This window comes from Bos indicus, chromosome 10, assembly GCF_029378745.1.
Source record: "Bos indicus isolate NIAB-ARS_2022 breed Sahiwal x Tharparkar chromosome 10, NIAB-ARS_B.indTharparkar_mat_pri_1.0, whole genome shotgun sequence".
NCBI classification, from domain to species: Eukaryota; Metazoa; Chordata; class Mammalia; order Artiodactyla; family Bovidae; genus Bos; species Bos indicus.
In genome coordinates, this window is record NC_091769.1 from 69,694,083 (window position 1) to 69,720,040 (window position 25,958).

At 40.7% G+C, this 25,958-nt stretch overlaps 1 protein-coding gene across 2 annotated transcripts in view; it reads right to left on the bottom strand.

Annotated features, from left to right (window-relative positions):
- Window positions 1-980: 980 nt before the first annotated feature.
- The window catches only part of SLC35F4 (solute carrier family 35 member F4), a 287,250-nt gene continuing 262,272 nt past the window's right edge, over window positions 981-25,958 (bottom strand). For both annotated transcript variants that reach the window (XM_070797652.1, XM_070797653.1), the window contains exons 4-8: window positions 22,560-22,779; window positions 11,007-11,132; window positions 8,718-8,910; window positions 5,827-5,916; window positions 981-1,389 (exon numbers count right to left, since the gene is read on the bottom strand). In XM_070797652.1, the coding sequence (XP_070653753.1) occupies window positions 1,148-1,389; window positions 5,827-5,916; window positions 8,718-8,910; window positions 11,007-11,132; window positions 22,560-22,779 (871 nt within the window). In that variant the 3' untranslated portion in view covers window positions 981-1,147. The remainder of the gene's footprint in view (window positions 1,390-5,826; window positions 5,917-8,717; window positions 8,911-11,006; window positions 11,133-22,559; window positions 22,780-25,958) is intronic.

Below are 25,958 nucleotides of genomic sequence, written 5' to 3' on the forward strand. Positions count from 1 at the left end.
GACGTCTTCTCCATAACCACTGTACCATTTTCAAATGTCTAGCTCATATTAGAGACATTTGTGACTTCTTTTATGCTTGGTGCTCCTGAAAGCTTGTTGAAAGTCTAGAGGAGACTTCTGCACCCTCAGATTTTCATTGTTCCTAGTAGCTCTATTAGTTCCTAGGAGTTCTTGCATTTGGAAGATGCTCTATTGGTATTTCATTACTTTCTAGATTTCAAATTAAAGGCTCTTATTGGCCTTAAATATATATAAAAGTATGCAGTTTTTTCTGACTGAATGAAAAGGTCTCAGTTCCAGGTGAGAAAAAGGTCATGACGAGCCCATAATTTAATAGAATCTCATTTTTTTTTCTAATAGGAATGAATGTTATCTTTATTTATTTATTTTGAGCTTTTTATTTTGTGTTGGGGTACAGCTGATTAACAATGGGTAGTTTCAGGTGAACAGGGAAGGGACTCAGACATACACAGACATGTCTCCATTCTCCCCTTCAGGCTTCCCTGGTGGCTCAGAGGGTAAAGAATATGCCTGCAGTGCAGGAGACCCGAGTTCAATCCCTGGGTTGGGAAGATCCCCTGGAGAAGGGAAGGCTACCCACTCCAATGTTCTTGCCTAAAGAAGTCCATGGATAGAGGAACCTGGTAGGCCCCAGTGTATGGGGCTGCAAAAGTTGGACACGACTAAGTGACTAACACATGCACATGGCTCTCCCCCAGCCCCACCTCCCATCCAGGCTGCCACACAACACTGAGCAGATTTCCATGTGCTATGCAATAGATCCCTGTTGGTTATCCCTTTAAATATAGCAGAGTTTGGGATGGTCATGCATATACTGCTATATTGAAAAGAATCTCATATTTTCAGGGAATTCTGTGAATTAGGGTGAAAATCCCTCCCCCCCACCAAAAAAAAAAAAGCCAGAAGTAATAGAACTAGGATGAATATGTTTTAATAAAAAATTTATTATGACTATTTACACCAGTTCCTTGATAAGCATATAAATGTAAACTTTTATGTTGGCATTATTTCACACATGATTTATCCAAATGCAGAGTTAATACTGTCATTTGAGTGTACAGGTAGTGAGAAAATTTTATTATATTCACAGAATATACATACACGTGCATTCAAAATGTGTCCCTCCTTAAGCCAGTGGTATGGACACAGTCCCATTGGCCCTGCTTCTGCTTCGCAGGTGGACACTGGAATCAGTGATGTCATCCACGTGCTCCTCACTCTTCTTTTCCTTCAGGCTGTTGATGAATCTCAGGGTAATTTCGTCCCACTCCTCAGGCAACAGCATCAGCAGAAACCCAATGCAGATGATGATGGTAGCAGCCAGGCGGACGACATTGAATATTACCTCCTGCTTCAGGAGATCCACAGCTAGGGGAGCAACAGCAAGTCAGTCAGCCTATGACGGTTTCTAAGCTCCTCTGAAAACAAGTGACCCAAATCAGTGCTACTTCTAGGAGATTTCCAAAAGTCTCTCTTGTTCTCACAAGCTTATCTTTCCTTTTTCTATGTCGTTATTGACATGGCTCTCTACATCTGCTTTCCATTTCTTTTCTCTAAATCATACTCACTCCGCTAGGCAAATACCATCTGATTGAATAGCCTCTGCAATTTTAAAAAATAATTTTATTTTATATTGGAGCACAGTTGATTAACAGTGTTTCAGGTGTACAGTAAGGTGATTTAGTCACACATATCCATGTATCTATTCTTTTTCAAATTCTTGTCCCATTTAGGTTATTACAGAATATTAAGCAGAGTTCCCTGCGCTGTAATAGTCGGTCCTTGTTGATTATCTGTTTTAAATATGGCAGTGTATACATGCAGTTTTGTTTCTTAATATCTTTCCTCTGTATTCCTTCATACTTCTCCAGTTTCACTGGCCCACTGAAGATTTTTTAAATGAACCAAGATTATTAATGTCTAGGTCTTTGCAAATGCTAGTCTTTTTAAAATTTTTAGTTGCAGTGAAACTCATGCAAATTAAAATTAACCACTTTCAAGTGAGTTTACTAGCATTTTGTACATTCATTTGTATAGCATTTTGTACCAGCTTCTCCATCTGGTGTAAAACGTTTTCATCATTTCAAAATAAAACCCCATACCCATTAAGCAGTTACTCCCCAGTCTCCTACCGCCACCCCAAAAATCTGGAAACCACCAGTCTGCTGTGTGTCTACCGATTTATCTATTCTAGATATTTCTTATAAATTGGAACATACACTATACGACATTTTATGTCTGGTTTCTTTTGATTCACATAATGTTTTTGAGGTTCAGCCACATCGTAGCATGTGTTAGTGCTTCCTTCCTTTTTAAGGCTGAATAATATCCCATTGTATCACAATTTGTGTATTGATTCATCTCTTGATGGACATCTGGGTGTTTCCACAATTGGCTTTTGTGAATAGTGCTGTGGTGAACATCTCATACAGGAATATTTTTGAGTCCTTGTTTTCAGTTTTGGGAGGCATGTATCAGTAGTAGAATCATATACATGCTCTTCTCTTTGTATGAAATGTTCTTTCCTCCTTGTATGCACTTCATCCAGCTAAACCCTCTGTTAAATTCCTCCTTTTATTCTTCTTGCAAGAAGCTTCCTTCAGTGCCCCTCCTGTGTGCTTTCAGAGCATTCAGTACATATCTTTGTCAAAGTCTTTCTCTCTCTACATTGTAATTACTGAGTTCCTTTTATCTCCCTTCTATATCACATGATCCTGAGGGCAGGGACCATGTCTTACTCAGGATTTATCATCAGTGTTAGCACAGTTGGTAGCATATACTAAGTACTCAGAAATTATTTATTAAATGAATGAATCAATGGATGAATGAATGGAATTCCTTGACAACCCCACTCCTCCCTGATATTTTCCTCTAAATATCTTATAGTCCTTGGAGTCTTTTACACAATTTAGCATTTAATGATAAGTTACTTTGTGGATCTCTAAGTTATTTCATATAGTCAGTCTTGTTTTCCATATTCAGTGTAAGTTGTTTTTTTCTCATAGAAAGTGAAGTTGCTCAGTCGTGTCCGACTCTTTGCAACCCCATGGACTGTAGTCTACCAGGTTCCTCCATCCATGGGATTTTCCAGGCAAGAATACTGGAGTAGGGTGCCATTTCCTTCTCCAGGAGATGTTCCTGACCCAGGGATTGAACCCGGGTCTCCAGCATTGTAGGCAGACACTTTACTGTCTGAGCCACCAGGGAAGTCCTTTTTTCTCATAGCACTCCTATTTTTCGGAGTTTAGTTGTTTTAGAATATTGTGTTAGTTTCTGTTGTACAGAAAAGTGAATTAGCTATATGTATACATATATCGCCTCTTCTTCAGCACAGAGCATTAAGTAGAGTTCCCTGTGCTGTACAGAAGGTTCTCATTAGTTATCTATTTTATACATAATAGTGTATATGTTTCAGAGAAGGCAATGGCACCCCACTCCAGTACTCTTGCCTGGAAAATCCCATGGACGGAGGAGCCTGGTGGGCTGCAGTCCATGGGATTGCTAAGGGTCAGACACGACTGAGCGACTTCACTTTCTCTTTCCACTTTCATGCATGGAGAAGGAAATGGCAACCCACTCCAGTGTTCTTGCCTGGAGAATCCCAGGGACGGGGGAGCCTGGTGGGCTGTAGTCCATGGGGTCGCACAGAGTTGGACGCGACTGAGCGACTTCACTTTCATGCATTGGAGAAGGAAATGGCAACCCCCTCCAGTGTTCTTGCCTGGAGAATCCCAGGGACGGGGGAGCCTGGTGGGCTGCCGTCTGTGGGGTCGCACAGAGTCGGACACGACTGAAGCGACTTAGCAACACTTAGCAGTGTATGTGTTAATCCCAATCTCCCAATTCATCCCACCCTACTTCCCCCTTTGGTGTACATACATTTGTTCTCTATATTTGTGTGTCTATTTCTGCTTTGCAAATAGATTCATCTGTACCATTTTCCTAGATTCCACATATATGCATATGCATTAATATATGATATTTGTTTTTTTTCTTTCTGACTTCACTCTGTATGACAGTCTCTAGGTCCATTTACATCTCTGCAAACGGCACTATTTCATTCCTTTTTATGGCTGAGTAATATTCCAGTATATGTATGTGCCAAATATTCTTTATCCATTCCTGTCCTGGCGGTTCTATATACCACTGTCATGAACACAGGCATGCATGTATCTTCTGTAATTACAGTTTTCTTTGGCTATATGCCCAGGAGTGGGATTGCTGGGTCACTGTTTTTAGGGCGCCTCCATATTGTTCTCTATAGTGGCTGTGTCAGTCTACATTCCAACTGATAGTGTAGGAGGATTCCCTTTTCTCCGCGTCCTCTCCAGGATTTGTTTATAGATTTTTTGATGATGCCCATTCTGACCAGTGTGAGGTGATGCCTCATTTTAGTTTTGATTTGGATTTCTGTAATAATTAGTGATGTTGAGCATCTTTTCATGTGTCTCTTAGCCATCTGTAATGTCTTCTTTGGAGAAATATCTATTTAGGTCTTCTACCCATTTTTTGATCGGGTTGTTTGTTTTTAGGGAATTGAGCCACATGAGCTGTTTATATATCTTGGAGATTAATCCCTTGCCAGTTGCTTCATTGGCAAATATTTTCTCCTATTCTGAGGGTTGTCTTTTCATCTTGTTTATGATTTCTCTTGCTGTGCAAAAGCTTTTAAGTTCAATAAGGTCTATTTATTTTTGTTTTTCTTTTCATTACTTTAGGAGATAGGTCAAAAAAGATCTTGCTGTGATTTATGTCAAAGAGTGTTCTGCCTATGTTTTCCCCTAAGAGTTTTATAGTGTCTAGTCTTACATTTAGGTCTTTGATCCATTTTAAGTTTATTTTTGTATGATGTTAATGAGTGTTCTAATTTCATTCTTTTACATGTAGTTGTCTAGCTTTCCCAGCACCACTTATTGAAGAGACTGTTTTTTCCATTGTATATTCTTGCCTTCTTTGTCATAGACTAGGTGACTGTAGGTGGGTTTATCTCTCAGCTTTCTATTCTGTTCCACTGATCTATACTTCTGTTTTTGTGCCAGTATCATACTGTCTGAATACTGTAGTATTCAGGAAAGTTTATTATGGGACCAATACTATCTTTTCTCCCCCTAAGCCCCAGTCTCTTCTATAATCCTGATCACATAGTAAGTGTTCAATAAACATTTGCTGATTATCCTGGGACAAAGAAAGAGGGCTATCAAAGACTTGGAAACATAGAATTTTAAAATTAGAAGGACTATATAGTCATCCAGATAATTCACTTTCATTATTTGTTCCACTGACAGTTTTCACTAGAAAGATTTTCCTGGAAAAACAGCTTTTCCCCTTGTCCCTGAAGTCAGTCAGATTGCTTTTTTCCTGTCTCTATTCCAGAGGGCCATCTGCTATGTCCCCGGGAGGAGCTTTCACAGCTCCCCATGGGCAGTCTGATGGGGAGCCAACACCCTGTACGTTCCCTACACTTTCATTAGTGATGTTGACATGAGAGTCCTGTGCTGGGATGCCTTTTGTTTCCATAGGACTTCCTCTAAAAATACCACAAAATTAGGTTGTCAGGGAGAGTACATGAAACCCAAATGATACATTTGGTATTTAATTCTAAAAGCACGACCACGTAAAAACAGTGTTTGTAGCTGCAATTTTTAAATCTGCTGCACAGTTATTCTGTTGTCTGCCACCTTCAAGATATTTAAAAACATGTTCCCAGGCAAGGGACACAATTCACAATTACTTGAAGAAATAACTCCGGGTGTAAAACAAACACAAGCAGGGAACTTCCTGTGCACATTTCAGTTTGTACAGTACCTGCATTTCCAGGAACGCTGAGCACTGTCCCGATGGAGATGAGGATTGGGTATGTCAGCACCACACCAACATTCACCAGGATGTTGAAGGCTGTCAAATAGAGGAGGATGGTGGCTCAGGTGGTAAAGAACCTGCCAGCAATGCAGAAGCCCCGGGTTTGATCCCTAGGTCAGGAAGATCCCTTGGAGAAGGGAATGGCAACCCACTCCAGTATTCTTGCCTCAAGAATTTCATGGACAGAGGAACCTGGTGGGCTACAGTCTATTGGGTTGCAAACAGTTGGACATGACTGAGTGACTAACACACACATATAGGATAAAGGGGAACTGAGATGCTGGTCTCTTTCCTTCTTTTAACATAAAAGAATCAATGTCTATGCTAAACATGCCTTCTAAGTTATCTGTTCAGTTCAGTTCAGTCGCTCAGTCGTGTCCGACTCTTTGCGACCCCATGAACCGCAGCATGCCAGGCCTCCATGTCCATCACCAACTCCAGTTACCAGACTCATGTCCATCAAGTCAGCAATGCCATCCAACTGTCTCATCCTCTGTCATCCCCTTCTCCTCCTGCCCTCAATCTTTCCCAGCATCAGGGTCTTTTCAAATGAGTAACATTGGTCAATTAATCCTCTAATTTTGGAGATGGATTCATATGTATCATACCTGAAAAAGTCATGTTCCTTGTTCCTCTTCTGCCACACTAGCTGCCTCATTTCTTACCAGTTGGCTCACAAAAGGGGTAGGGAGCCATGCAAAGAGGTGAAATAATGTGTTCACTACACTGCTTGTTAGCACTATAAAGTTGAGCCAGAGGTTGAGAGCTAAGGACTGACTGGGGCTTTCTCCCTTGCTAGTTTGCTGTATCATGCCATGTTCCTGGATAACTAAAACGTCCTAGTGTTACTGCCTAACAGAAGATCTGTCCAAGGATGGCCTGTGCTGTTTTAGTCCCTCTCTTTAGGGGTGTGCATCACATGAACCAACAGAGGTACATATAATTCACTGAACACCAGGGAGCTTTTCCACATCCTGATTTTATATACAGACAACCTTAAGGTGCCTGATGGCCTGCCGTCTATGGGGTCACACAGAGTCGGACAAGACTGAAGCGACTTAGCAGCAGCAGCAGCAGCAGCAGCCTTAAGGCAGGTCCACAGAAAAACCTGAAGGTATAACTTGATATCCTTTAATTTGTATCTTTGGACACTTTAAACTAAATATAAAGTTATTCAAGTAATCACATACCCAACAGTGATCAAAAGTACTTGTTTTCAAAAAGAAAAACATTTATAAATTATATAGCATTATTTTAATAGATTTCAAGCCAATGTTTGTTTTGGGGGTTAGAGAAATATGACAACTATGAAAAATAACAACTATGAAAAGTCCTCAATTCAGGAAAGATCTCTATGGAAATGACCCCAAATCATTTGCCCATTTCTCTATAAAACCAAAGATGGTTCTAGAACCTTTACAGTTAGGACAGTGTTTATTCTTCTACTGCTTTCTATAATTCTTGCTTTAGTTAAGCTCCAAAATTTAGGTATCTGGAGTTCCTCGTGCTTGTTAGAGACAATGGGTTGGATTTCCACAAGACTTGGGCTTGTTCATCATTTTCATACAATAGCAGTAGCAATCAAGGCCAAAGACCTTTGTAAGTTAATATCAATAACTACTCCTTCTTTCAGACACAGATGCAATGGGAATGGATATTCCAGCATCTCAACTCTCTCCTCAGATGTGGGGAGTCAAATACAACCAGTCCTAATAAATCAGAAATTTAATAAGCATAGCATAGACTCTGCTAAGGTCCCCAACTGTCATTCTGTTGGCTGGACTGAGTATTTTAGCAGATTGATAGAAGTATTGGTCTTTGGTTGAGAACTGAGCTTTTCTCACTGAGCTTCATCAAAATGGGTAACTGCTTTTCCTTAGCACTTTCCATAGAACCCTTACAAGCTCTTTTGACAATCTAAGGACAAGAATATATAGTTCAATATGTTATCTGTAGCCCGGGGCCCTGCCTGAGACACATCAGGTAAATGGATGGATCCAATCTGCATGTGGACTAAGGCACTCCCTGAAGACAGGCCAAACCAAAGGCAGGAGCGAGGCCAGGTGAACCTAAGCAAATTAAAACTATAGTTCTAGGTGATCGGGTGGGGGCAGGACAGAGTACTGTCTACTGTTCACCTCTCAGATCTGTGTCCCAGCCTGGCTCTGACTAGATCATCTGATTCCTATGGAGAAGAGAAGGTAGCAAAAAAAAAAACTTGAGAGCAGAAGCACTGAAGACTATAAAACCCTGGGGTGTGTAACACAGTCAGGAGAGAGGCTGTCTCCTCATTTTGTCTCAGGGCAACCTTAACACAGAGAGAACTCCGTGCACTGGGGATGGGCCAGGTGGGGCAGCCCTTAACCCATGGACATGCCAGTTGGACTGCTCTGACCTAATCAAGCAATAGCCTGCAAAGAACTTTATAACCATTGCTGCTGCTGCTGCTAAGTCGCGTCAGTCGTGTCCGACTCTGTGCAACCCCATAGACGGCAGCCCACCAGGCTTCCTCGTCCCTGGGATTCTCCAAGCAAGAACACTGGAGTGGGTTGCCATTTCCTTCTCCAATGCATGAAAGTGAAAAGTGAAAGTGAAGTCACTCAGTTGTGTCTGACTCTAGCGACGCCATGGACTGCTCCTCCATCCACAGGATTTTCCAGGCAAAAGTACTGGAGTGGGGTGCCATTGCCCAACCTTAGGTGAGTTTGGGAAATAGAAGACAGGGATGTCTATCTTTGATAGGCATCTAAGAAGGGAATGCTTCTGTTATGACAATTTAACTCTCCAAGGAAAGGACAAGTGACATAGGAAATGGAAGGCAAGACTTGGCCACTCACCCAGCCAGAGCCCTGCCATCCCGCAGAGACAGCCCCATGGCAGAGCTGCAAATGAGGACCAGTGCTCCACCTTGGTGAAATACAGGATGACTGGGGTGAAGGAGATGAAGATTAAATTGAAGAAACCCAACGTGGAGACAAAGTGTGCTGCCTCACCAAAGTTAGCACTTCCAAGAAACATCTTAAACAAAACCTAGAACAGGAAAGGAACTTGTTAGCCACTCGGTCAGGGACTGTTGTTGGATCAGAAAGGCAAGTCTACATCATGAGCTAACTGGCCCAGAACTTATGCTCTATGTCATTTTATCCCAGCATTTCCATGACACTAAATGGGCTGCTGAGCTAAGGAATTCAAATACACTCTAGCCTTTATGTAAAACAGAAATTGTCATAAAATAAATCCCACTTGGTATGCCACAGGGATACTGTAACTGGGAAAAACCCACCGTCAGTTACAGGTATAGGGTAGATGATAAAGAAGAGTGCAGACCAGCCCAGAAGCATTTAGCTTTGAGATGCCATTAGTTCTTTCCTTCGAGAATGGGGTTAATTTCATCCTTATTTTGATAATTACTGAAAACTAAATTGGACAGAGAAAACCTGTCGTCATGTTATTGAGAGAAGTAATAGCTTCCCTTGTGGCTCAGCTGGCAAAGAATCTGCCTGCAATGCATGAGACCTGGGTTTGATCCCTGAGTTGGGAAGATTCCTTGGAAAAGGGAAAGACTACCCACTCCAGTGTTCTGGCCTTGAGAATTCCATGGACTGTATAGTCCACGGGATTGCAAAGAGTAGGACAGGACTGAGTGACTCTCGTTTTCAATAGTGATGCCTTGGATTTATAAGCACTTTTCTCTCTGAGTTTAAAATATTTTCACAAGGTCTGTATTTATTCTCCAGATTTTAAAGATGTTTTTCTTTTCTGGATTATAAATCTGTGTATAGAGAAAGATGACAAAGACATGTAAATAGCTAACCTAAATCATACATTTAGTTTGGGAGGAGACAGGTCTCTAGTCCATATTTCTTGGTTTCTTAACCCCTCTGCTTCCTTTATTAATCCTCAAACAATGTAGCACAGAATATATCTTTTCTGTGGTGTATATATGATGCTGTGTGTGTCAGCAAATATTACAGCTACCAGAATGAATACATCTGTAATGTGGTCAGGAGAATTCTCTATATAAAAGAGACATTCCAGGCATACAGCAAATCCAGGTATTTCTTTTACTTTCAACTAAACATATTGTTTTTTCTCTTGGGAGACTTAGAACTTGAGCACATGCTGGTGGTCTTTGCTCACATTAGACATCTCAGTGGAGTCTCAGCTGGGGGCAAGTTAAACACTAATGGTGACTGAGTGAACACTTGTCAAGCTTGTCAGAGAATCAGTGGCCCAGGAAATGTCAATATGGAAACAGACACAACGTCCTCTGAGCCGCAGAGTTGGTGAATAAGCAGAACAGGAATCTGGGAGGGATGCAGAGGGCATTTTCTGCCTTTCAAAGAAGATTTTCTCCTTGAAACACCATGAGAGGTGAAAGTGGAACAGTCACAACATCCAGAAAGTTGGCTCTGGAAAGCGGCACGTTGGTGAATAACCTTTTAGATCTGCTTTCTTAGTTCTTGCTTCTGAAGTCAGGGGCAGCGACTCTGAATAGAGCTTTCACTGATGACAGGTAGCTCCAGGGGAGAAAGAACTGTGAGGACATAGTTAGACCCAGCGTGTGCATCAGAGAGGGAAAGAGGCTCTTCATCTAGCTAATAACATAGCATGGGGTTAGTATGTAGCAAATAAACTCTCGAGTGATAGTTGGTTTAGGATTTTTAACACCTCATTGTAGTTAAAATAATGACCGAAGGTAGTTAAACATAGAGAAGTCTTTCTCAGCTCGTGCTACAACTGGTTGGCGATTTGGGAGGGGTGGAGTCATGGCCACCAGGGGAGCCCTTGGAGTTGACCAGTCCGAGTTTAAATCTTGTCTCTATCACTTCCTGGTTGGAAGTTATTGGACAAGTTACCTAATCTTTCAAAGTCTCAGTTTCCTCATCTGCAGAGTGGGAATAAGTACCTATGCCTCATAAAGGTATGTTAACAGGTGAAAATTCTGGCAAGTATACAGCCTGTAGCAAGTACTCAATAATTGGTACTTATTATTATTATTTAAACTGTCTTTTTTTTTTGCTAGCCAAGATTTTCTTTGTCCTTTCTTTATAAAATATTACTTATTACTTTATAAAAATATAAGCTACAAAGATAATAGGCACATAAGAAAGTACACGAAATACCTTATACAGTGCAGATGTTGAGGCTGAGCCCACTGCAAATGCCACTCCTATGATGGAATCGGCATGGAAGTTATCTGCATACGCCATCATCACGATGCCAGTGATTGCCATTATTGCAGCGACTATCTGTCACAAAGAATGCAAAGAAAAAAATGTTTACATTGATGCCTCCATATCCCAGAGCAAGCATTTGAAAAACCCATGGGAGTTGCTACATGCTTCCTCAAACCCAATTACCTCTTGTACATCACTGTTTAAATGTAGGAGGGTCAGTGTTAGAAAGAAATCCATATACTCATGAGACATCCAGGCAGAGAATATAAAAGCTGCTCACATATTCTAATTAAGGACTAGTAATTTTAGTTTAATTTTTAAGCTCCGCTTCCTGTAGATTAATACCCATATTGATGAAATAAATTTAATAGGAAGTCACTTCTTAGCATTTTCATCTATACTGTGTTCTTTTCCTTCAAATAATTCAGCACATATCAATCAGCTCCTTGGATCAATGCATGTTTCTGAAGATCTCCACATAATCAGAACTTGATTATGGTGATGTAATATTGATTGAGACATAATAAGAGACAAGTTTTAGGCCAAAGTAAAAAAAGAAATGAGAATAATCTTTCAGAATGATTTATAAGGAGTGAGTTGAGTTTGCATTGTCACTTGCCAATGTCAAGCGGAGGCTACTTCTTCCTTTTGTTTACATGTAAACTAAGCCACAGAAAGATAATTTCATTGAGCTATTCTAAAGCATTAGCTGTATAAAGTGAAATATTAATAATTGATTGAAATCATAATGGTTTACTGTAAATTAATATGATCCTTGATACATTCCGAAGAGAAGTCCACTTCCTTTGTGAAATGCTCATTGACATCTGTTTCTTTCATTATCTCGACCTGCTTTTACTGGAAAACATTTTAAAGATACAGTAAAAAGTAAAGTAACAACTCTGGAATAGGAAACACTATGTTATTTCATTGTGAAATAGTCTCACTGACTTTAAGATCACGATGCAACTTTGTGGGAAATTTAAAAATACTTGCTGATTGATTTTGTTAAGCTTCAGTTCTGAGTATTCCCAAGTAAACTTACCTCTGTAGATAGATTTCTCACATATGTGATTTTTTTCGACCCTTTGAAATATTATTAGTGAATTATTCATTACAATCAAATGTATATCTTTAACATGTAACTTGCTAGAGGGCAGTGTGAAGTATGATAACGATGACATGTATAATTTAGATGCTGTTAAAGCATTTCTTTTGTTAATGACCATCCAAAGCCAGGGCACAGTTGGTATCAGAGCCAGCTCCATACTGAAGCGTCTTTTATGAGAAACAGCAGGAGTACTTGAGAACAGACGCCGACTTGTCAGCAGTGAAAAACTGTCTTCATAAACCGTTATCCGGGAGGCTACATGATGGGGGGTGTTGCTCATGCTGAGTGAGTATTACAGTCTCTAGAGCTATCAGGCATGTGTTCCAGTTAGACTGTATGAAACAGAATTTAATACACACACTATGAGGCGCCAAGGACATTTTCCAAACAGGAAGTAATAGACTCATAAATAAACATGGTGGTTACCTAGGCCTGGAAGCTCTGCGAAGGTTATTATTTTCTTTGATTTGGGGATTTATAGTTCAGCTAGGGATTGCAGTCTTTGTTTGGGTAGTCTGATGTCAAAGAAATGAAAAGTTATGTTAGATATGGACAGTTTCTGATTTGTTTTTGTGTTTCATGAGTGTTTGTGTGTTCACAGATAGATTTCCCTCAAAATATTGAACTTGTAGGATAAAACATTTGAATTAATATTTGTTTTCTTTCTACCAAGCATCAGTTGTATTGTCTTGGTCAAATAAACAGGTGATATCTTCAAGACAGGGATAATAGAATATAATGTTAATCCTAAAGAACTTTAATGTGATATACTGCTTTGAACTTTAAAATATTAAAATTATTCTATAATATACAATATTCAGGCTTAGGCAATTGTGTATAATACATAATTCTTGATTTAGGGAATTCTGAAAATAAACAGTCCCTACAAAAATAGGGGAAAAAAACCAAAAACACTGTGGAAAATGTTGAACAAGGAATACAGTTAGCCACAGGATATGACTCCAACTGGGAACTCTTCCTTTTCTGAGTAAGCCATTAGTAAAAATACATATGCACTATATTTCTGTTATATGTTTTCTCAATATAGGAATTAGACATGGACAAAGGTTACATAACTTAATAGCAATTCAGAATTATAACCATGATGAACCTCTTAAAGATCTCCATTATATTTAATATTCAAGTGCTTATGAAATTATTAGCTCAGACCATTTAAACTGACATATCAATTACACTAGCATCTCTCTGAATTGTGTTCATGGAGAGAAGCATTTTTCACTTCGGGGACCAGACAACACTATTAGTTAAGTTCCAAAAGCATGAAAATTTGATATTTTTGATGTTAGAAAAATTATTCTCTATGGTATGAACAGTTATTTATAGGTTAGTAGGTTATCTGGGGATAAAAGATAATTTAAATTATTTTCCACATTTCTATTTACATTTCACAACTATCTGATAGAACAAGTTCTCTGTGGCCATGTTTCAAAATGTTTTCATTATATTTCTTATCTACATAGTTGAAACTAAGGGAAAGGAACTCAGCTAATCTAGAAAATTCAGGGAAATTTTGGGTGGCAGGCTCATTTGGAGTGGTGGCTTGGATGATCTCGGAGTGGCTCTGTCTCCTACCATGGGTTAACTGCAAGAGTAAATATTCTTGAGATTGCTGGAAAACAGATGACCTGAGTACAGGTCTGAATCACATGCATTTTCAGAAGTAATCAATCATTAAGGCAGGATTAATTGTCTTCACGATGGTGTGATCACTCATCTAGAGCCAGACATCCTGGAATGTGAAGTCAAGTGGGCCTTAGAAAGCATCACTATGAACAAAGCTAGTGGAGGTAATGAAATTCCAGTTGAGCTATTTCAAATCCTGAAAGATGATGCTGTGAAAGTGCTGCACTCGATATGCCAGCAAATTTGGAAAACTCAGCAGTGGCCACAGGACTGGAAAAGGTCAGTTTTCATTCCAATCCCAAAGAAAGGCAATGCCAAAGAATGCTCAAACTACCACACAATTGCACTCATCTCACACACTAGCAAAGTAATGCTCAAAATTCTCCAAGCCAGGCTTCAGTAATATGTGAACCGTGAACTTGCAGATGCTGGTTTTAGAAAAGGCAGAAGAACCAGAGATCAAATTGCCAACATCCGCTGGATCATGGAAAAAGCAAGAGAGTTCCAGAAAAACATCTATTTCTGCTTTGTTGACTATGCCAAAGCCTTTGACTGTATGGATCACAATAAACTGTGGAAAATTCTGAAAGAGATGGGAATACCAGACCACCTGACCTGCCTCTTGAGAAACCTGTATGCAGGTCAGGAAGCAACAGTTAGAATTGGACATGGAACAACAGACTGGTTGCAAATAGAAAAGGGAGTATGTCAAGGCTGTATATTGTCACCCTGCTTATTTAACTTATATGCAGTTTACATCATGAGAAACGCTGGGTTGGAAGAAGCACAAGCTGGAATCAAGATTGCTGGGAGAAATATCAATAACCTCAGATATGCAGATGACACCACCCTTATGGCAGAAAGTGAAGAGGAACTAAAAAGCCTCTTGATGAAAGTGAAGGAGGAGAGTGAAAAAGTTGGCTTAAAGCTCAACATTCAGAAAATGAAGATCATGGCATCTGGTCCCATCACTTCATGGGAAATAGATGGGGAAACAGTGGAAACAGTGTCAGACTTTATTTTTCTGGGCTCCAAAATCACTGCAGATGGTGACTGCAGCCATGAAATTAAAAGACGCTTACTCCTTGGAAGGAAAGTTATGACCAACCTAGATAGCATATTCAAAAGCAGAGACATTACTTTGCCAACAAAGGTCTGTCTAGTCAAGGCTATGGTTTTTCCAGTGGTCATGTATGGATGTGAGAGTTGGACTGTGAAGAAAGCTGAGCACCAAAGAATTGATGTTTTTGAACTGTGGTGTTGGAGAAGACTCTTGAGAGTCCCTTGGACTGCAAGGAGATCCAACCAGTCCATCCTAAAGGAGATAGGTCCTGGGTGTTCATTGGAAGGACTGATGCTGAAGCTGAAACTCCAGTACTTTGGCCACCTCACGCGAAGAGCTGACTCACTGAAAAAGACCCTGATGTTGGGAGGGATTGGGGGCAGGAGGAGAAGGGGACGACAGAGGATGAGATGGTTGGATGGCATCACCGACTTGATGGACATGAGTTTAGGTGAACTCCGGGAGTTGGTGATAGACAAGGAGGCCTGGTGTGCTGCGATTCATGGGGTCGCAAAGAGTTGGACACGACTGAGCGGCTGAACTGAACTGAATCTTCTTCTCAACAAAAAAACATAAAGTGATTCTTTTTGAGCTCAGGACGTTGAAAATGTGCCAGCAGAAAGCCAGCACTTTAAATACTGTGTCAGAAGTGCTCATATGTGACATCTACATGATGACAAACACACAAAAAAAGCTTCTGAGCATGTTAGTGTCCACAGGAGGGACTCCTGTGCTGAAAATGAGCCATCTCATGGTGCCACCTGCTTGGCTTCAGAAAAACACGGCTCTCCTGACAACCTACTCCAGTTCTAGCTCCGTAACCAACCAGAGGTGTCTACACAAGATGGACACCCACCACTACCATTACTTGAATCTGACTTCAGTGAAAATGTTAGTAACCAGAGTGACCATAAAGCTCCAATGCCTCATTTTTAACCTTCTGAACCTCTGGGTTCCCTCCCATCATGGTGTGCCCACCTGGGGTGAGAACCCGGAGGGAGATAATTTATTTAGCCCATTACCCTTGCATGCTACTTGAGTGACATCACCACCTGATGCAGCTTCCTTCCTCTGCAGGCTCAGTCCCCTGAGATCTTAATCTGTATCAGCTCTCAGGGCCAGTCACAGAGGGACCTGGTTTGAGCCTGTTCTTAAAGCTCAAAGAGGGCGTTAACAATAAACATTTGGGGATTGCACAGATCTACATACCACCTGTGTCCCTGCCTGAAAGCTAGGTTTCTTTCCCCTCTCGAAGAATTAGTTTGTACAGATAACTGGCTTTTGCCTGTTTCTGTTTTCCTTTATCTTCATTTCCCCTCCTCTTTTGGCTCAGGTCCTCAAAAACCACAAGAGTCCAGCCCTTCTCTGGATCTCCAACCTCATTATAGTCACTGTGTTTCCCACTGACAAATGACTTCCAGAACTATTATTTGCATAACAATACCAGTTCTTCTCAATTCAGGGTATTGAGACGATCCTTTAACTGCTTCTCTTTCTAATTGTAATTGCTTAGTTTGTGATGTGGTTAACCCTGTTTCTGGAGCTGGGTGGAGCATGGATTCACTCACACTGGAGCCTTGAGTCCTAAGCCTACATCAGGCTCTGAAATTGAGGGCCTCAAAGTTATACTGCTGGCCAGACTATACTCGTCAGGACTCAAGGTCAGCAGTTGAAGGTGGATACACACCTTGGCCAATGAGACCTGCACTGATGATTATCCTTGTTTCCTGTGAGTGTCTAGGTAGAGTCCATTTCAGGGAAATATCGCTACACAGAATCCTTAAATTTGTCCACATTTTATGTTTGCATGAGTGCGTGCTAAGTCGCTTCAGTCGTGTCCAACTCTTTGCCATCCTATCAACTATAGCCTGCTAGGTTCCTTTGTCCGTGAGGATTCTCTAGGCAGGAATACTGGAGTGGGTTGCCATGCCCTCCTCCAGACATGTTATGTTTAAGCTTCCATAAAGAAGAGCCATCTATTTACTCAAAGCCAGTGAGATTGGACAAGAGTCAATGTGTGAGAAATAAAAGAGGTAAGCATTCTGCAGCAGTCCAGATATTATGTGTGTGTTCAGGGGTAGCGGGGTGAGGAGGTCCCAGGGTTTACATCTCAAACTAGATTCCCACCCTCCATCCCCATCACACACACACACACACACTCTCTCTCTCTCTCTCTCTCTCTCCCTCTCTCTCAAAGGGAGACCAGGATGGAAAAAAGAAGGAAAGAAATCCCAGAAGGAAAGACTCAAAAGTGTGTGGAAGCTGGTGTTGTTCAGTCACTCAGTTGTGTCCAACTCTTTGTGACCCCATGGACTGCAGCACACCAGGCTTCCCTGTCCTTCACCATCTCCCAGAGCTTGCTCAAACTCATGTCCATTGAGTTGGTGATGCCATCCAACCATCTCATCCTGTCATCCCCTTCTCCTTTTATCTTTCTCAGCATCAAGGTTTTTCCCAATATGCTGGCTTTTCACATCAAGTGGCCAAAGTATTAGAGCTTCAGCTTCAACATCAGTCCTTATAATGAATATTCAGAGTTGGTTTCCTTTAGAGTTGACTGGTTTGATCTCCTCATGGTCCAAGGAACTCTCAAGAGTCTTCTCCAACACCACAGTTCGAAAGCATCAGTACTTCGGCGCTCAGCCTTCTTTATGGTCCAACTCTCACATCCATACATGACTACTGGAAAAACCATAGCTTTGACTAGATGGACCTTTGTTGGCAAAGTAACATCTCTGCTTTTCAATACATTGTCTAGGTTTGTCATAGATTTTTTTCCCAGGACCAAGCGTCTTTTAATTTCATGGCTGCAGTCACTGTCCACAGCAATGATGTGGAAGGTAGATGGGACCTATTGACTGTAACTTGTTGACAGGGTTTATGGATTCCTTATGGGCATAAAATCAGAGAACCTTTCCAGTTCAACTTTCACTTCCTTGTATTCGTGAATTATTCTCCTGCCAAGAGGGGGAAGAAAGGGGAAGAGTCCCACTACCCATCCTCTGCTCTCTCCTCCAAGAAGCATGAAGATTCCAGACAGAGGAGCCTGCACTGCACATGAATAAAGAGTTACTGCATAAATGTCAATCAAAGGCAAGATGGAAACAAAAGGTTGCCTTGAATTTCATCTAAATATGTAATACTGGCATAAATCAGTAGAAGCTCAGAGCCCTGATTTAGAGTGCCCTGGAGCCCAGTTAGAATTCGGAGACGAGCAGTTTAAGCAATGAATGATTCCATTCAACTGACATACCCTGGTCGGTTCTTGGCAGATGGCGGCAAGTCTCCAAAAGAGCCAAAGCGTGGGAAGCTAAACACACAGGGAGCCAGTTATACCTAGAAAATAGGTGGGTGCCAAGCTGAAGGGACACAAATTCATTTCCTAAATCTGCTATAAAAGTCGAGGTCCACTGAACCATTCATTGCCCACCAATTTCCTTCATACTTTCAAGCAAATTTTAAAAGGAAAGAAAAATTTCAATTAATAATAGAAAAATAAGGGAGCAACAATATCTGAAAGAAAGTGTGTTAATTTTCTAGTCTGACTTTTACTTTTCCTTAGAGTGAAATGGACACTCATGACAGAAGAAAACCTGAAGCAGTGCCTCATTTTTATTTTTTTGGTGAGAACTTTTTTTATTAAGGTGATTTTTCTGGTTCTGATGAATTTAAGAATGCTAGCTAAATAAAACAGAATCTTGGAGATGGTTAAAACATCCATCTTCAATCCTGCAAGAGCTGGATTCTCAGTAACACTTTTGCAATTAGAAAAGGTCTTTTAAAGAAATTTGCTAATTTCCACAGGATAACCATACATCAGCTGTAAGCAAGTACTTATGAAAGGGTTTTTTTTTTTTTTTTTTAAACACACCAAAGCTTACCAGCCAGTTGGTTGAAAGGATTTCATAATAGAAAACTAAATGTATGAGTGATTACCTTTTCATCTGTAATTCAATCAATATTCCAAGGAAACTAAATATTAACAAGTTAAGGCTTCCCTGGTGGCTCAGATGGTAAAGAATCTGCCTGCAACGCAGGAGACCCAGATTTGATCCCTGGGTCAGGAAGATCCCCTGGAGAAGGAAATGGCAACCCACTCCAGTATTCTTGCCTGGAGAATCCCATGGAGGGAGGAGCCTGGCGGGCTACAGTCCATGGGGTCACAAAAAGTCGGACACAACTGAGTGACTGACACTGAGGCCACATGTTTCACCCTAAGGGTGATGATTCTTGGGTCATGCAAATGAGAATTATAACCCCCAGATTCTATTTTTCTGAACTACTGAAGACTTAGAATGAGTCAGAAATATGTTTTGATTTGATGACTGAAAGCAATCCTTTAACTGTTTTTAAAAAGAGTAGTCCAAGTGGGGTGGCATGTACAGGCAGTGTCTTATTTATGGATATAGGCAATAAGAGCTGCATTTTTGTTGTCTGTATTCTATTTGCCCTCCTCTGATTTCTCAAATGACCTAATTATACATGTTCTCAATATGTCTTATTAGGAAAAGAATTGCTGATATGGTCAGAAGGCAAAATGCTGAGTATGTTTTGGTGCTTCTTATATTCCATGGCCTGATTATGGGCATTATTAAAATTACATCTTGACATTCTTCTAGAATATGGCATTAAAAACTTCCTAACACTTTAACAGTCAGAAGTGAAGTGCCTCCTATCATTTTAAAAGAAAAATTCTGACTTCTCCAGCATGACTGACATTAATGCTCACCATTTTATCACCTATGATGTCTTAGTTTATGTATTTACTTATTAACAACTACTTATTGGCTACTTAATTTTTCTATCAGGTCTTCTCATTACTAACAGATACTGTATTAGTTTCTTGAGGCTGCTGTAACAAATGGCCACAAACTTGGTGACTGAAAACAGCAAATATCTATTCTGTCATAGTTGTGGAGGCCCGAAGTTCAAAATCAGGCAGGGCCATGCTCACCACCGCAGTTCTGGGAGAGAATACATTCCTGCCTCTTCCAGTTTCTCGTTGCTGCCCCAGCTTTCCTAGGCTTGTGACCACATCACTCCAATCTCTGTCTCTGTGGGTACATCGCTCCTCCTCTTCTGTGGGTCTTTCCTGTGTGTATCTCTTCTAAGGATACTTGTTACTGGATTTAGCAGACACCTTGTTACTGGATGGGCTTCCCTGGTGGCTCAGAGGGTAAAGCGTCTGCCTGCAATGCAGGAGACCTGGGTTCAATCCCGGGGTCGGGAAGATCCCCTGGAGAAGGAAATAGCAATCCACTCCAGTATTCTTGCCTGGAGAATCCCATGGACAGAGGAGCCTGGTGGGCTACAGTCCACAGGGTTGCAAAGAGTCGGACACGACTGAACGACTTCACTTTCATTTTCGCTTTGTTACTGGATTTAGCAGACACCCAGATCAACTAGGATGAGCTCCTGTTTGTAAAAATCCTTAAGTTAAATATGTCTGCAAAGACTATTTTTTCAAGTAAGGTCACATTAATAGGTTCTGGAGATTAGGATGTGGACACCTTATTGAGGCCCACCATTTCACCCACCACAGATGCCAATTTTAAAATATTAAGTTGGCCAAAAAGTTCATAAGATGTTTTTCCATAACGTTATGGAAAAACTCTAATGGACTTTTTTGTTAGCCCAATAGCATGCTTTGTAACTTCTAGGTAGATTTCCTAAATCTGCCATTTAAATATAAGTTACACAGCTGAGTTTTTTCTTCTAAAAGACCTCAAATAAACGTTGTCTTTTTTTATATGACCTTTTGCATAAGTTTCATTCATTCATTCTAATACAACTGATTTCCTTACTGGTAAATCTAACAGCATCTTACTGCCTTTTTATACTGTTCATGGGGTTCTCATGGCAAGAATACTGAAGTGGGATGAGATGGTTGGACGGCATCACTGATACAATAGGCAAGAACCTGAATGAACTCTAGGAGATGGTGAGGGACAAGAAGGCCTGGTGTGCTGCCATTCATGGGGTTGCAAAAATTAGGACATGACTTAGCAACTGAACAACAACAGCAAATCTAACAGTGGGTGTGTTGATTTCCTTCTGGTAGTCACATTACACTGAAAAACCAGAAAAGCCCCTAAATCTCCTTTCTTTCCCTCTTGTCTGAAAAGATTTCCAAATTCTCATGGGTGATTCTCGTGGTGATAGATAGAAATGAGAAAGATCTTGTAAGTATGAGTTCATTCACTATATCCCTAAATATGTACAGTCCCTACTTTGTCCCTTGTATTGTTCTAGGTGTTAGAGATAGAGGCAGAGCCAGTTTCATGGGTATATGACCTGTACAGATGCACTGGGCCCCATAATGTTTCCATCTTGTAATTATTCACAGTGTTTTTCAGCAAGGGGCTCTGCATTTTCACTTTTCACTGGGCCCCACAAATTATGTCAACCCCAGCTGAATGGATCAGTGAGCAGTGTTCTTGTTCTCAAGGACTCGGGGTTCCTGACACTAGACAGCCAGTGCTTCATGAGTAATGCCATTATGCTAAGCCTCTTGGGTGTGATATCTAAGATTAGCTAGTGGAGAATGAGTGTGAGGCTGTATCTGGTATAGTCAAATGGTATCATGAACTGATTGAGAATTTTTCATCTTGTTTTCTGCGGTAGCTTTCTACTTCTTGTCTGTGTCAAGTTTCAGTTCTGAATTTCTGAGCAGCATCCCCCAAGATACAACCAGAATTAGCTAACTGGCTATTAAGAAAATGTTTTCAGGATGATGGCTATCACAAACTCTCTAATATAGATGTGAATTTCAGCATTTAGCGAGGCAAGGACCCTGGAATCATTGCAACAGGAGCAAAAGTTTGCAATAGCAAAAAAAATGTTTCAACCCAGTCTTGGACATCTCTTTTGAAGAACAGCAATTGTGTGATGTTTATTTTCTGGAAAAACGCTCTTTGTTTGGATCTACTTTTAAATAATTATTTACTCAATATTTTCGTCATGGTGGCATGCCAGATTATATGAATGAGATCTGGCTCCTTATGCCTGCATAGCTCTCAATCAATGTAACAAAGGTCAAACATACAAAAAACTTTTTATTTTTAAATCCAGAATATCTCTGAAAGGAATAAACTCAGAACTGAAGTGGTTGGTGGAAGTTTAATGCTATCCAATTAAGGATATGTACCCCAAAGTACAAGTTGTTTTTAGTTCCATTTCTAGATTAGTCATACTAGATATATAGCCACTTTTAACAGCATTGTGCCACTACTGGTGACTTTAATTACTGTTTGGTAATCTTACTACTTACACCAATATTAATTAAATTCATGGGGGAGGGGCGGTGCAAAAAACATGAGTTGTCCTAACATGCTGACTGGGGAAAAACAAAACAAAACAAATCATAATCTTTACTGTGGCTAATTTTCTCAGACCCTTCTTCCCCAAGTACAGAAGGAGTTGATCATACCATTAATTCTAAAAAAAGAACTTATTTTCCCTGAGTGCCTCCTGTTGACATCAGCTGACTGCCCAATGGAAAAAATCTTTTATCCTCTCATGACATTGTAACTGCCTGGGTGTTCTAGCGCATCTTCAAATTTCAATCTGTACTCAAAACCAAATAAGTTTTGCAGAAACTCCACAAAACAAAGCAGCTCTCCCAATGCCAAGGATTTATGATTAAATGCAGCCTCACGCATCGAATCAAGTGTGCTATTACCCTCACTCCCATGAACCTGTCTTTCAGCACGATCCATGACAGCAAGAAGACAAAGGCTTTGTTACAACAGAACAGAGCAGAGACATCCGTGGCTGTCAGCTTCTTTAAAGCCAGTAAATACAGGTAATTAGTCAAAGTCCATAGAATAGAAAAGGGAGCAGTTCTTTTAAGAAAGAGCTTCAACGTCAGACCATCTTCACCAAAAATTCGACTGCATTCCCTAAGGAAGAAAGAGAGGTTAATAGGTATTGATGTTAACACATCTTGTGTGGACTAGCTCTTGACAATCATTTTTAGGCAAGAGCACAAACCCTCAAGACCCATTATTCATGTGTGGAACCTACTGAACCCAGGGCTGTCATCTTCAGGCCATGAGTGGAAAGGGTTGCATGGAGGAGTTCCCATCTCCTCAAGCACAGGCCTTCCCTACCCATTCTGCAAGATTCTGGGGGTAGCCATTCTGCTTTTGCTGAATATTCTTAGAGAAACCTGGAGAAATCCAGAAATGAGTGGTTGCTGGAATCACTAGCTATTCAAAGATATAGAAGATGCTTTCCCAACGGACAAATGCAACAGTGTCAAGACACCTGCTACAGATTGAATAGGCTACAGACAATGTGCAACCTCACACAGCATGCAAAGGCAAGCGCAGCTTGGTATTTTATTATTCCTAAAACATTATGCCTCTTTCTAACATATCTGCCCACTGAACTAATTTCTTTTACACCTTCCCTGGTAGCTCAGCTGGTGAAGAATACACCTGCAACCCAGGAGACCCCAGTTCAATCCCTGGGTCAGGAAGATCCCCTAGAGAAGGGGTAGGCTACCCACTCCAGTATTCTTGGGCTTCCCTGGTGGCTCAGATGGTAAAGAATCCGCCTGCAATGCAGAAGATATGGGATCGATCGCTGGGTTGTGAAAATCCCCTGGAGAAGGCCATGGCAACCCACTCCAGTATTCTTGCCTGGAGAATCCCCCATGAACAGAGGAGCTTGGTGGGCTACGGTCCACGGGGTCACAAAGAGTCGGACACGAGCTGAGCCACTAAGCACAGCATAGCATTTTTAAGGCAGAAAAAATGAAGGAAGTTTCTGTGACAACCCCCAAATCATAAAATAAATAAAATTCAAGTTGCATTTACATACAAACTTGGACCATTCTGGAGGAGTTGTCTGAATATACTGCTTAAAAATAGTCATTTCAGTTAAATCTTTGATTTGCATGGTTTCTGACTAAATTAATTATTTAGTCCAGAGGGTTGTTTTAATCAAATTGTTGAGGCTAGCAATATATACAGGTGATATTTAAAGTGATAGAATAACAATGCCTTTTTGATTATGGACTGAAAACAGGCTGGGAGTTGTTCATGAACATTCAAGCTTTTGTTAGGCAACTATCTCATGTCAGGCATTGTTTTTTTTCAAGAGTAGTAAAAATATCCCGTTTAAAGCAACAAGTTATTCACAGTTGCATGTTTATGTTTATAAATCTATTTATATGGCTCTAGATAGCTCTAGTTTCTGGTTTCTCTTCTAGCTCTTTCTGAAGAGAGATAATTGTGTCTCAAAGTATTACTTTGCCTCAAAGCAATCTCCAGGCAATGTTTGCCTCCCCTGTATGAAGTGATTCAGCCCACAGGAGGACTGCATGTGGGGAGGGCATGACCAAGTGGTGAGGCTTCAGGCTCAGGGGGATGAGCTTCAATATCAAGTCTCGTAGTAAACGTTGCTTCCAAGCAGCTGAGAACACAGGGAATTGTAGGCCAGTGACTCTCAGAAGGTTAAAAATCCATTTTGAACACATGGACATGCATGCCGTGGTTTTACTTTCATGTGAGAGACAACCAAAATGGAAAGGTTTCATAAAATCAAAATGGGATTTCCCAAAGCTAAATTTTAACTTGAAGGAGACAAAACTTCAGTGAAGGGACTAAATAAGCCAGAGGCAAAAGCTTTTGCAAAGTAAACAGAAATTACACATGCTCACACACACAGGAAAATGGATGGTGTCTCTGCTTTGTTTGGCTTTACTGAGGTGTAATTGATTTACAATATTATAAAATGGATGGCCTTTCTAAAGCCCTACTGTTGAGATACTCAGAATCAGAGGCACACACAGAGCAAGCAACAGTTTTTATGGAGCATCTAGGCACATGCTTTGTATTCTGTTCTTACAGACAGATTTGGTCCTTGAGGAAATCTGCCAGGGAGAGCTGGAGTGGGGAGTCATGGGTTTATTTATCCTGACATCTATAACTTCCAAACGTCCTTTAAAATACATATTCATTAAGAACCACAACAAATCTATTTATGATTAAAGACTTTCTTTTCCTATCACAAGCCCTAGCCAGTGATGGTTCTTCTTACCAAGGGCTCCACCATCATGCTGGGTAGAATGCACTCAAAGACTTTGGATTCAGGAAAGGAAACACCCTGCCCCGTGGAGAAGCCAGCAGAGGCAGGTGGGCTGAGGAGAGTGCCCCCAGTATAGCACTGCTGCCTAGCAGAGGCTCTTGGCCTGGCTTATCCTGTCCCCCAAGAACTGGCTTCCTCCTTGTTACCCTTTCTTCCCCTTTCCTCTCAGTGCCAACCTTCTCCCCACTTGTCACTGCTGTTACAAGAATTAAAATTGGTCTCCAAACACCAGTTCACCTGCGTAAAACCTCTTGCTGTTTAAGCATTAAGTGCTAGGAAATGTGAAAATTTCTTTTAAAAAGATGAATTTCTGTGGAGAAACAGATAACAACAGCCTGTCTCTCCCTGGGATGATGAGATCAGAGATCAGAATTTCTAGACAAGAAGCATTGACAGGAGGCAAAATTTGGAAAGAAGCTTAGAAGTTGGGGGTACTGACAATGTAATCATGCTCATCGCTGTTCCAGCAGCTACTAGTTATGGAACACTTTTTGCATGTTGGATGGCATCTTAAGCACATTTCCTAGCTTCCTGACATATGGCAGGTGTATCTTTGGCTCTAGTTTCAGGCTTTCTAGAGATTTTTTTCCCTTAAGAAATGACCCTTTGATATTCTTTTGATATACCATCAAAACTGGTATATAATTTTTTTCTTAAATTTCAAATTCACCTGAGGCAATTGAATTCTCTTAACTGTATATAAATGGCATGATTGAAATATCAAAAACTACTTCCAAATGAACAATCCTTACCACCCAGTTTTGATACTTTGTTGAAAATTCTTTTGATGTTAGTGATATGGAAAAAAACTGGAAATGCTTTCATACCATTCAAGAGAAAGGGAGAAAACAGAGGGTTTGATGCTATGGGATACATCCAATAGACACTAACTATTCTCCCCTTGTTCTGCCATGAGAGCTTCGTGGGGTGACTTCTTGGCAGACAGTGTTAATGGCAGAGTCCCTTGGCAGACTCTCCTTTGGTA